Raw genomic sequence first — 11,455 nt, 5'->3', positions numbered from 1 at the left:
GTGCGTTTGCACAATCGCACGCTCGTCTCGTGTACGATGTCGTGTGTGCGACGTCGTTTGTACGATGTCGTGTGTGCGACGTCGTGTGTACGATGTCGTGTGTGCGATGTCGTGTGTGCGATGTCGTGTGTGCGATGTCGTGTGTGCGACGTCATCGTTGTTGTGTGGCGGCCGGTGCGACAGACAAGGACGCGGAGGCTGGAGCCGCTGCGTCGCACTCAGACGAGGCCAGCGGCACGGACGGCAAGACGCAAGCTGGTACGTGCATTGCTGACGATCCCTTGTGCAGGCGAAACCAGTCTGAAAACACACTACGCAGCGTAATAGTGTAATTAATCTCGTTGAGGCGACTTCTGGAATCCGTCTTTTATTCAACTTGTATTACAGCTTTCCCTCACGCTGCTGACAGGCAGCGTGAGAGGGACAGATAGAGAGAGAGACGCACTGCCACGTGGCAACCCGGAGCCCCGCTCCCGCGTGGCCCCCTTCCTCTGTTCGTTCCCGTTCTGACCACGTGTCGTTCGTCTCCACCCCTATTTAATACCCGGGTCACGTGGTACGTTTCCGCCAATCCTCGTTAGCCTCCATGGAATTTCCAGGCTTCCTCGTCAGCTCCCGAGACCACGCCCTGACTCATCTCCCCATTGGCTGTGGCCAAAGCCAGCAGAACCAATCCTTACAGCTGTCACCTTTCCATTACGTCAGGGCCACGCCCCTGACTCGTCTCCCATTGGCTGTGGCCAAAACCAGCAGAACCAATCCTTACAGCTGTCACCTTTCCATTACGTCAGGGCCACGCCCCTGACTCGTCTCCCCATTGGCTGTGGCCAAAACCAGCAGAACCAATCCTTACAGCTGTCATCTTTCCATTAGGTCAGGGCCACGCCCCTAGGCTTCCCCCCATTGGCTGTAAACCAGGACCGGCAGAGCCAATCACCATGACGAGTTGTGATACGTCAGTGAGCCGGATATATCCTCACATTACAATAGTACTACGATGGTTTCTTTTTCAGAAGCAACCTGGCCATAAATGATAGCTCAACGAAGTGGCTTATCATCGCGTGGAAATTCATAGCAGTCAGATACTCGCATGGCGATGTTGATTCTCAATGTGGAGGGAAAAACCGGAGGAGCCGGAGAAAAATCCACGCGACCACGGGGAGAGAGAGACACGCAACTCCAAATATACAGGTGACAGGGTCGGTAGCGAACCCACGACCTCCTGTAGACCAGGTGAGGTAGTTAACATCTCCTAGCCACTGTGATGATGATGATGAGAGCGACACGCAAGCAAACTCCAAATGTCCAGCAGGCGTCAGGGTCCGCATCGAACCAACGACCTCCTATATGCCAGGCGAGGTAGTTAACATCTCCTAGCCACCGTGATGATGATGAGAGAGAGAGACACGCAAACTCCAAATGTACAGCAACAGGCGTCAGGGTCCGCATCGAACCAACGACCTCCTGTATACCAGGTGAGTGGTTAACATCTCCTAGCCACCGTGGTGATGATGAGAGAGAGAGACACGCAAACTCCAATGTACAGCAACAGGCGTCAGGGTCCGCATCGAACCAACGACCTCCTGTCTACCAGGCGAGGCAGTTAACATCTCCTAGCCATCCATATAGAGTGTCCTGGCTGCACTGCACTGGCGATCCCATAAGAGGGAATCCAGAAGAGGCAGCCAGGCAGGGTAACGGCACCGCGTGCCGCACGGCCGTCGTGCCGGGTGACGCGGCCGCACTACGCCGGCGATCCCTACCGCGGCCGAGGCCCGGCGCGTGCTGCACGCGTGTCAATAAGAGCTTCACGGCTCATCGGATTCCTGCGGCACGACCCAACATCTTGATTCTGCGCAGGCGGGAGGGAGGGGGATTTGGCGGCGGCGACGGCGGCGACGGCGGCGACGACGGCGGCTACGCCGGGGCCCCTGGGCGGGCGGGGCGGTGAGGACGGCCTCTCGGAGCTGCTGGGCCGCAGCGACACGGCCGTGGTGTACCCCGAGGACCCCGAGGACACGCCGCCCCGGCGCAGGCACCGCCGCCGCCACCGCCGCCGCCGTGCAGCAGAGGCAGAACGGTGAGGTCATGGAGCGCGGTAGGAGTGGTGAGCGTGGTGAGCGTGGTGAGCGTGGTGAGCACACGCCGTGTACGGGCGTACACACACACACTCACGCGTACGGTGTACACACACTCACACGTACGGTGTACACACACACGCGTACACACAGACAGTGTACACACACACACACGGTGTACACACACACAGTGTACACACACACACGGTGTACACATACACATGTACGTGTACACACACACAGACACACACACGGTGTACACACACACACAAAGTCTCGTGCCGTCCATCCTAACTCCTCGCATTTTTGTCCAAATCCACCGTCCCCTCCTCCCCCTCCTCCTCCTCTACAAATCCCCCACCTATGCCCCCCCCCCATCTCTCTCCCCCTCTGCCCCCCCCCATCTCTCTCCCCCTCTGCTCCCCCCCCCCCAGGCCTGGTGTCGGAGCTGGGTGAGAGCTTCCCGCGGCTGCTGCCGTGCCCGTACTGCGAGCGTGGCTACAAGCGGCTGGCGTCGCTCAAGGACCACATCCGGCACCGTCACCACGGCGACGACGACGACGACGACGACGACGGCGGCTTCGCCTGCTCGCAGTGCTCCTCGGGGTTCCCCACGCGCGGGACAGCTGGAGCGACACTCGGCCTCGCACCGCGCCGCCACGCCCTCGCAGGTGGCAGTGAGGCGGTGTCGCTGTGGGGGTCGGGGGTCATTGGGTTATTGGCCGTGCCACGCCCTTCGCAAGGTGGCAGTGAGGTGGTGGTCGCGGCGGGGTCGGGGGTCATTGGGTTATTGGTCGTGCCACGCCCTCGCAGGTGGCAGTGAGGCGGTGTCGCGGGGGGTCGGGGTCACGGGTTGTTGGTCGGCCACGCCCTCGCAGGTTGGCAGTGAGGCGGTGTCACGGGGGGTCGGGGGTCATTGCGGTTATTGGCCGTGCCACGCCCTCGCAGGTGGGCAGTGAGGTGGTGTCGCGGCGGGGTCGGGGGTCATTGGGTTATTGGTCGTGCACGCCCTCGCAGGTGGCAGTGAGGCGGTGTCGCGGGGGGTCGGGGGTCACGGGTTGTTGGTCGTGCCCGCCCCTCAGCAGGTGGCAGTGAGGCGGTGTCGCTGTGGGGGTCGGGGGTCACAGGTTGTTGGTCGTGCCACGCCCTCGCAGGTGGCAGTGAGGCGGTGTCACGGGGGGTCGGGGGTCATTGGGTTGTTGGTCATGCCACGCCCTCGCAGGTGGCAGTGAGGTGGTGTCGCGGGGGGTTGGGGGTCATGGGATTGTTGGTCGTGCCACACCCTCGCAGGTGGCAGTGAGGTGGTGTCGCGGGGGGTCGGGGGTTACGGGATTGTTGGCCGTGCCACGCCCTCGCAGGTGGCAGTGAGGTGGTGTCGCTGTGGGGTCGGGGGTTACGGGATTGTTGGCCGTGCCACGCCCTCGCAGGTGGCAGTGAGGTGGTGTCGCGGGGGGTCGGGGGTCACAGGTTGTTGGTCGTGCCACGCCCTCGCAGGTGGCAGTGAGGCGGTGTCACGGGGGGTCGGGGGTCATTGGATTGTTGGTCGTGCCACACCCTCGCAGGTGGCAGTGAGGTGGTGTCGCGGGGGTTGGGGGTCATGGGATTGTTGGTCGTGCCACACCCTCGCAGGTGGCAGTGAGGTGGTGTCGCGGGGGGGTCGGGGGTCACGGAGTTGTGGGTCGTGCCACGCCCTCGCAGGTGGCAGTGAGGTGGTGTGGCGGGGGGTCGAGGGTTACGGGGTTATCAGGAGGTCGGGTTGCTGCATCTAACTGGACGCAGAGAACGTAGAAGTAAGGCAAAGCTTCCACGTAGAAGAAGACGACCTGATGATGATGATGATGGTGGTGGTGCAGGCGGTGATGAGAAGGAAACTTGGCACTATTTGGACACATATGTAGGATGGAAAGTGCGTCGTTGTTGTCGTTGTTGTTGTTGTCGTTGTCGTTTTTGTCGTTGTTGTCGTTGTTGTCGTTGTTGTTGTTGTTCGGCAAAAAATGGAAGGAACCGAAAGAGAGAGGAAGACCTCACACAGAGAGAGAACGCCTTGAGGGCGGCGACGTCTTGAGGAGATTTTAACCAGGGGGGGGGGGTGCGACCACCGCTTGCGCCACACACACTGTGGCGCTGCAAGACGTAGAGGACGAGCAGTGGGCACCTACTGGCTCTCTGCTGCCCCATGGATCGTGACGACGACGACAATGATGATGACGATGATGACGATGATGATGATGATGATGACGATGACGATGATGACGATGATGACGACGATGACGACGATGACGATAACGACGATGACGGTGACGACGATGATGATGATGACGACAACGATGACGACTATGACGATGATGACGATGATGATGATGACGACGATGACGACGATGACGACGACGATGATGATGATGACGATGATGACGATAATGATGACGATGATGACGATGACGACGACGACAACGATGACGACGACGATCACGATGACGACAACGATGACGACGATGACGATGATGACGACGATGACGATGACGACGACGACGACGACGATGACGACGGTGTATAAATGATGCTCACTCGACGGGGCCGGATCCCTGACCGGTCGGCGTATCCCCCCTCCCCCCCCTCCCCCCTCCCCCCCTCCCCCCTCCCCCCCTCCCCCCTCCCCCCTCCCCCCTCCCCCCCACCCCCCTCCCCCCTCCGCTGTAGAAGCAGAGCGGCAGCCGCAAGTTCAGCTGCACGGAGTGCGGCAAGGCCTTCAAGTACAAGCACCACCTCAAGGAACACTTCCGCATCCACAGCGGTGAGCAGCCGGCTCCTCCCTCCCTCCGCAGGTTCCTTCACTCCGGCTCCTTCATTCTGGATCCTTCTCTCTCGGTCCTCCTCTCTCTGAATCATTCTCTCTGAATCCTTCTCTCTGTGTCATTCTCTCTGAGTCATTCTCTCTGCATCATTCTCTCTGAATCCTTCTCTCTGTGTCATTCTCTCTGAATCATTCTCTCTGAAGCATTCTCTCTGAATCATTCTCTCTGAGTCATTCTCTCTGCATCATTCTCTCTGAATTATTCTCTCTGTGTCATTCTCTCTGAATCATTCTCTCTGAAGCATTCTCTCTGAATCATTCTCTCTGTGTCATTCTCTCTGCATCATTCTCTCTGAGTCATTCTCTCTGACTCCTTCTCTCTGAATCATTCTCTCTGAATTATTCTCTCTGAATCATTCTCTCTGAATCCTTCTCTCTGTGTCATTCTCTATGAATCATTCTCTTTGAGTCCTCCTCAACGGGTCCTACCCTCGGAGTCCTTCCCTCCGGGGTTCAACCATCGTGGATTTTCGTGAGGAGCTCACAGAACCTGGAGAGGTCTGGACGCGGTCCCATCGGTGAACTCTGCAGGTTGGCGAGGATGCTGGGTCACGTGGCCTCGCGTGCCCGGTACGCCAACGTCGCCACTGGGTCGGCCGTCCACCGCCTCGCAGGCTTCTCCCTACGGCCCCGTGAAGGCTACGCGGGGGACCTTTGTCTGTGTCTCGTGCAGGCGAGAAGCCCTACGAATGTCCGCACTGCAAGAAGCGCTTCTCTCACTCCGGCTCCTACAGCTCACACATCAGCAGCATGAAGTGCGTCGGTCAGACCGTGACAAACGGCCGCGCCCGCCCCGACACCGTCACCGCCGCCGTCACCGCCACCACCACCACCACCACCACCACCTCAACCACCTCAACCACCGCCTGCGGCGTCGCCGACAACGGCGCCGCCGCCGCCATCCAAGTTGCACACAACGGTGTCGCGCCAGCGCCCGTCGCCTCGGCGCTCTCCATCGCCCCGGCGTCCGTCGTGTCCGCGCTGACGCCAAAACCTCCGGCCGTCGCCGGCAACGCGACGCCGGCGCCGCCGCCACCGCCGCTTCTCAAATCGCCGCCGCCGCCGAAGCTCCAGCCACCCCGGCAGCCGCCGCCGGCGCCGCCGAGCCTGCGCGTGGTGTGGCCGGCACCCGGCGGCGGCGGCGGCGCGGCGGGGCAGCCCGGCGCGTTCTGCCGGCAGATGGCGCCGATAACCGTCTCGGTGGCGTCGGTGGTGTCGGCCCCTTCGGCGGGAAATCGGTTTCCCCCGCCGGTGCTGGCGCTGCCGGCGCCGCTGCCCGTAATGTCGCGCGCCCCAACGCTGCCCCCGCTGCCCTCGGCGTCGCAGCCGATGCAGCAGCAGCAGCAGCAGGTGTCCACCATCAGCATCCAGGCGCTGCCCATGAGCGCGGCGGGCGCCGGCTTGAGCTCGCCGCACCCCGTCACCGTCACCACCCACACCATACCGATGCACCCGCACTCCCAGCTCACCTTCTCGCTGCCATTCAAGTTCCAGGACGTGCCCGGCGGCGCTGGCGGCGCTGGCGGCGCTGGCGGCGGCGCGAAGCTGCTCCCCGAGGTGCTGAAGCTGGACGGCTGCCTGCTGCTGCCGCAGGACCTGGTGGGCAACCTCGTCGGCCTGCCCGGCCCCTTCCTGGCCGGCGCCGGCGGTGCCGCCGTACAGGTGCCGCAGGGCCTGCTCGTCGACCCGGGCCTGCTGGGCCTGCGCGGCCTGTTCGGGCGCGAGTTCGACGGCGCCCACGAGGTCGTCAGGATGGTGACGCTCCCGCAGCAGCAGCCGGCGCCGCCGCCGCCGCCGCTGCAGCCCCGACCGGCGCCGCTCGACGAGGTCGCTCTGCGGGTGCTGGCGGCGCCCGTCCCGCAGCCGGCGCCGGGAGGCGGCTCCGCCGGCGCGCCCCCGGGGCTCCGGCGCGGTCCGGGCGAGGAGGAGATGGCGCCGCCGCGTCCACCGCCGCCGCCGCCGCCGCTGGTGCTCAAGCCGGACTCGGATCCGGAGCGGCGCTCGAAGGGCGGCGCCGGCGACTCGCCCGGCCGGCCGAGGACTAAGGACGCCGGTACCGGGGGCGCGGCGCCGGTACCGGCAGCGGCGCCGGTCGAGCGTGAGGGCGGCCCCGACCGAAGCATCTCGGACCTGGTGGGCCTCATCAAGGACCTGCTGGCGGTGCTCAAGGCGCTCAACTCGAAGCTGAGCGGCGAGGACGTGTCCAAGCTGGTGCCCTTCCCCGCGCACTTCCTCAACAACGGCGGCGGCAACGGCGGCACCGGCTGGACGGAGGTGCACAAGCTGTCGAGCTTCATCGCGCGGCTGCTGGAGCAGGTGCGCGCCGACTCGGCCGGCGAGCCCGCCGGCGCCGCGCCGGCAGGCTGTTGCTGCGAGGCCTCGGCCCGCGCCGTCGCCGGCAGCTGCGCCATCGAGGGCTGCGCCAAGCCCGTGGCGCCGGCGCAGCCCGAGCGGCGGGACGGCTTCAAGAGGCTCCTGGCGGAGCTGGACGCGGCGGGCGCCGTCGTCGGCGAAGGAGACGGCGCCGGCGGCGACGCGGGTGAGCAGCCGCTGGACCTCACCGTGCCGCGTGTCAAGCGGATGAAGTTGGAGCCGGAGTTACCGCGGGACGGCGGCGGCGCCGGCGATCGCGCCGACGACGTGGAGACGGCGCCCGTCGACGGCGAAGAGGCCGGCGCCGTCGACCGGAGCTTCGCGGCGCCGGCAGAGGAGCCCGCCGACCCCGCCGACCCCGCCGAGACGGAGGCGGCGCCGCCAAACGACCACCGGCCGGCGCCGCCGCCGCCGCCGCCCGCCGCCGGCGCCGTGGTGTCGATCGCCGAGCCGACGGGCTTCAACCTCACGCTGCTGGAGTCGACGCCGCTCATTGTGACGTTCCTGCCGGGGCCGGGCACCTTCGTGGAGAGCGTGACGGCGCTGCCGCGGCCCAGCGTGCCGCAGGGCGTGGCGGCGGTGACCTACGGCTGCGCGCCGGCGCTCACCGCCGGCAGCTGCCGGCCCGCGACGGAACCGGCAGGATTTGACGTGAGAACCGGCGCGGCACAAACTCGGGCACGGGCGCGCGAGCGACCGGAGCGGAAGTTATTCGTTGGGTTGTTTTAGTTCTTCCCCACCGTGCGATTCAGTTGGCGCGATTAAGGATCACAGTTTGGTTAGACAATAAATTAATTTTTTAAATTAAAAAAAAAGTTTTTCTCAACCTGATGGCGGTCGCTTGTGTTGCAATCGAAACGTCGTCGTTTTTTGTAATTTTTTTGAACCTCTCTACGTGACTTTACCGAAAGACCCAAAGAATATGAATTCCTGCAGTCACGAAAGCTTAAGTCAAGAGCCTCCGACATGTTAAACCATGAGAGTCTTTGTTTCTCTTTGAAGGTCTATGGGTCTGTATGTGGGTCTACGGGTCTCTATGTATGTTTATGGGTCTCTATGAAGGTCTATGGCTCTCTGTGTGAGTCTACGAGTCTCTGTGTGAGTATATGGGTCTCTGTATGAGTCTATGGGTCTCTGTGTGGGTCTATGGGTCTCTGTGTGAGTCTAGGGTCTCTGTGTGAGTCTATGTGTCTCTGTGTGAGTCTATGGATCTCTGTGTGAGTCTTTAGGTCTCTGTGTGAGTCTATGGGTCTCTGTGTGAGTCTATGGGTCTCTGTGTAAGTCTATGGGTCTCTTTGAAGGTCTATGGGTCTGTATGTGGGTCTATGGGTGTATGTGTATGTCTATGGGTCTCTATGTAAGTCTATGTGTGAGTGTATGGGTCTCTATGTAGATATATGGATCTCTGTGTGAGTATATGGGTCTCTGTGCGAGTCTATGGGTCTCTGTGCGAGTCTATGGGTCTCTGTGTGAGTCTATGGGTCTCTGTGTGAGTCTATGGGTCTCTGTGCAAGTCTATTGGTCTCTATGTGAGTTATTGGTGACTGGCCTGGGAGCATCAACTCACGACACTCAAGAACGCCGCTTAATCACAGGTGGATGTAACCTGGGTTCGAACCCAGGCTCTCCGCCACGCCGCCTCTCTGAGACAACCCGCCCACCTCCGTCATCGTCGTCCCATTGCGTCTGAGCGAGCGCGTCTTTGCACGCCGATGTATCCGCGACCAATATATAGTTGTACCGGCGGTGGGCCTTGCGTAGTCAGGCTTTGCCTCCGATGTTTACCGTGTCAGGGCCTCCCTCCGCGTGGGTAGCGGGGGGGGGGGGCGTGACCTTTGTGCTTGCGGGCGCTGGTGACGTTCCTCAGGTCGAGGCCGAGGATGGAGCGGCCTCCGGACCGGACGAGCTCACGGACTCGGACTCGGGCGGTGGACCTCGCCTGCTGGGGCGACTGGGCGCCCTCGGAGGGGGTGGCGGAGGTGGGGCCCTGCAACTGGCGGGCGCCGTGGGGGGCGCCGTGGTGGGGGGCCTGGTGGGGGGCCTGGTGGGGGGGGTGGTGGGAGGCGAGGGGCACGGGTTCCCGTGCGATCTGTGCGACAAAACCTTCCAGAAGAGCAGCTCGCTGCTGAGACACAAGTACGAGCACACAGGTAACGAGGCCACGGGACGTCATCTCCGTCATCATCTACGTCACGTCACGGGCCATGACGTCATCATCTCCAACACGTCACGGGTCATGACGTCATCATCATCTCCATCACATCACGGTTCATGTGGAAATCCATAGCGGCCAAACACTCTAAACGCGTGACGTCGATTCTAAATGTGGAGGGGGAAAACCAGAGGACCCGGAGAAAAATCCACGCGACCACGGGGGTGATATGTAACCTTCAAACATACAGTAGCGGGCGTGGGGGTCGGGATCGAACCCACGACCTCCTGTACACCAGGCGAGGTAGTTAACATCTCCTAGCCACCGTGATGATGAGAGAGAGAGACACGCAGACTCCAAATATACAGCAGCAGGCGTCAGGCTCAGGATCGAACCCACGACCTCCTGTATACCAGGCGAGGGAGTTAACATCTCCTAGCCACCGTGGCGCCCTTTATCACGATCGGGGGGATGACGGATAACGAGAGGGGCGGGTAACGACGTAACGAAGGGGTAACGATGCCGCGGGCAGTGAGGCGACGGTCGACGGTAACCGCTGCCTCGTCGCTGGCGACGCGATGGAACGACTCGCGACCCCTCAAAACCCGCCGCGCCTTCGTGCGTTCGCCCCTCCCCGCCCCCCCCCCGCCCCCCCCCCTTGCCCCCGAGCAGGTAAGCGGCCGCACGAGTGCCAGGTGTGCGCCAAGGCCTTCAAGCACAAGCACCACCTGATCGAGCACTCGCGGCTGCACTCGGGCGAGAAGCCCTACCGCTGCGACCGCTGCGGCAAGCGCTTCTCGCACTCGGGCTCCTACTCGCAGCACATGAACCACCGCTACTCCTACTGCAACCGCGACGGCGCCGGCGGCCTCATCGCCGACCGCCGCGGCCGCCGTGGCCGCGGGCGCCGGCGACGCCGACGGCGGCGGCGCCGTGGGGACGCCGCAGAACCTCGCCGGGCCCGGCGACGTGGCCGTGATGCTCCTGCACAACGGGGCCGGACTGGGTAACGAGGTGGATGACGAAGAGGATGTGGAGGACGAGGAGGAGGAGGATGACGAGGAGGAGGAGGGATGAGGAGGAGGAGGAGGAGGAGGAGGGAATCTACTTGGAGGATGTTGGCACTTGCACGTCGATCAAGGTGGAGGTGAAGAGCGAAGAGGCGGCGAGGGACGAGGTGGGCGGGGAGGCGAGCGGTGGGGTCGAGCCGTCGTCGTGGGCGACGGGGGTGGGAGGAGCGGTGGTGCCCTGGATGGGGGAGGGCGCCTGGAACGTCGGACAGGGGGAGGCGGCGGTTGGTGAGGCTGATGGCGGAGGAGGAGGAGGAGGAGACGGAGGAGGAGGAGGAGTGCAGGGAGAAGCGTCGCTGGAACTGGGAGATGAGGAACGCGCACTTGGAGTGGAGCGGGGACTGCAGCAGGCACATAGAGTTGGGGGTGAGCGGGAAGTCGATGTGGGAGTGGAGGGGGACCTCTTGGAGGAACACAAGGAGGAGCGCGAACCAGGGGCGGAGCTGGGAGAGGAGGAGGAGGAGGGGGGGGAGCAGCTGGGACGAGAGGCAGCAGCAGCAGGAGCAGCAGCAGCAGGAGCAGCAGCAGGCGATGAAGATTCACATCTCATGGACACGTCACAGACGGAGACGCCTGGTGCGGGATTCCCCCGGACTGAGGAAGACGGCGACGACGACGACGACGAGGTGGAGGAGGAGGTGGAGGAGGAGGTGGAGGAGGAGTTCCCGCGGGAGGATCACCCTCCGGCCGACGACGGCGTGATGGTGACGATCGTTCCGGACGAGCCGGGAGAAGCTCTCGGCGGCATCGTCGCCCACGGCGGCGGCGGCGGGGACATCGACGCGGGCGACGACGACGACACCGACTTCATCAAGCTCCTCCTCACCGCCGCGGCCGCCACCGCCGCCTCGGAGCACCCGGCCACCCGGGGGGAGCACCATGACCAGGAGGAGGAGGAGGGGCAGGAGGAGGAGGAGGAGGGTGTCCTCGT

At 63.3% G+C, this 11,455-nt stretch overlaps 1 protein-coding gene across 1 annotated transcript in view; it reads left to right on the top strand.

Annotated features, from left to right (window-relative positions):
* The window catches only part of LOC133358255 (collagen alpha-1(I) chain-like), an 18,797-nt gene extending 8,333 nt beyond the window's left edge, over positions 1-10,464 (top strand). Inside the window, exons 2-11 of the mRNA XM_061576495.1 lie at positions 184-258; positions 2,036-2,107; positions 2,513-2,749; positions 2,892-2,963; positions 3,096-3,169; positions 3,708-3,776; positions 4,776-4,869; positions 5,603-7,953; positions 9,170-9,452; positions 10,127-10,464. Of these exons, the coding sequence (XP_061432479.1) occupies positions 184-258; positions 2,036-2,107; positions 2,513-2,749; positions 2,892-2,963; positions 3,096-3,169; positions 3,708-3,776; positions 4,776-4,869; positions 5,603-7,953; positions 9,170-9,452; positions 10,127-10,464 (3,665 nt within the window). The remainder of the gene's footprint in view (positions 1-183; positions 259-2,035; positions 2,108-2,512; positions 2,750-2,891; positions 2,964-3,095; positions 3,170-3,707; positions 3,777-4,775; positions 4,870-5,602; positions 7,954-9,169; positions 9,453-10,126) is intronic.
* The last annotated feature ends 991 nt before the right edge of the window (positions 10,465-11,455 follow it).

Source organism: Lethenteron reissneri, chromosome 61 (genome assembly GCF_015708825.2).
Source record: "Lethenteron reissneri isolate LAM-NWPU_2019-01 chromosome 61, ASM1570882v1, whole genome shotgun sequence".
In the NCBI taxonomy this organism is placed as follows: Eukaryota; Metazoa; Chordata; class Hyperoartia; order Petromyzontiformes; family Petromyzontidae; genus Lethenteron; species Lethenteron reissneri.
This window is presented reverse-complemented; position numbering and strand designations above follow the sequence as displayed.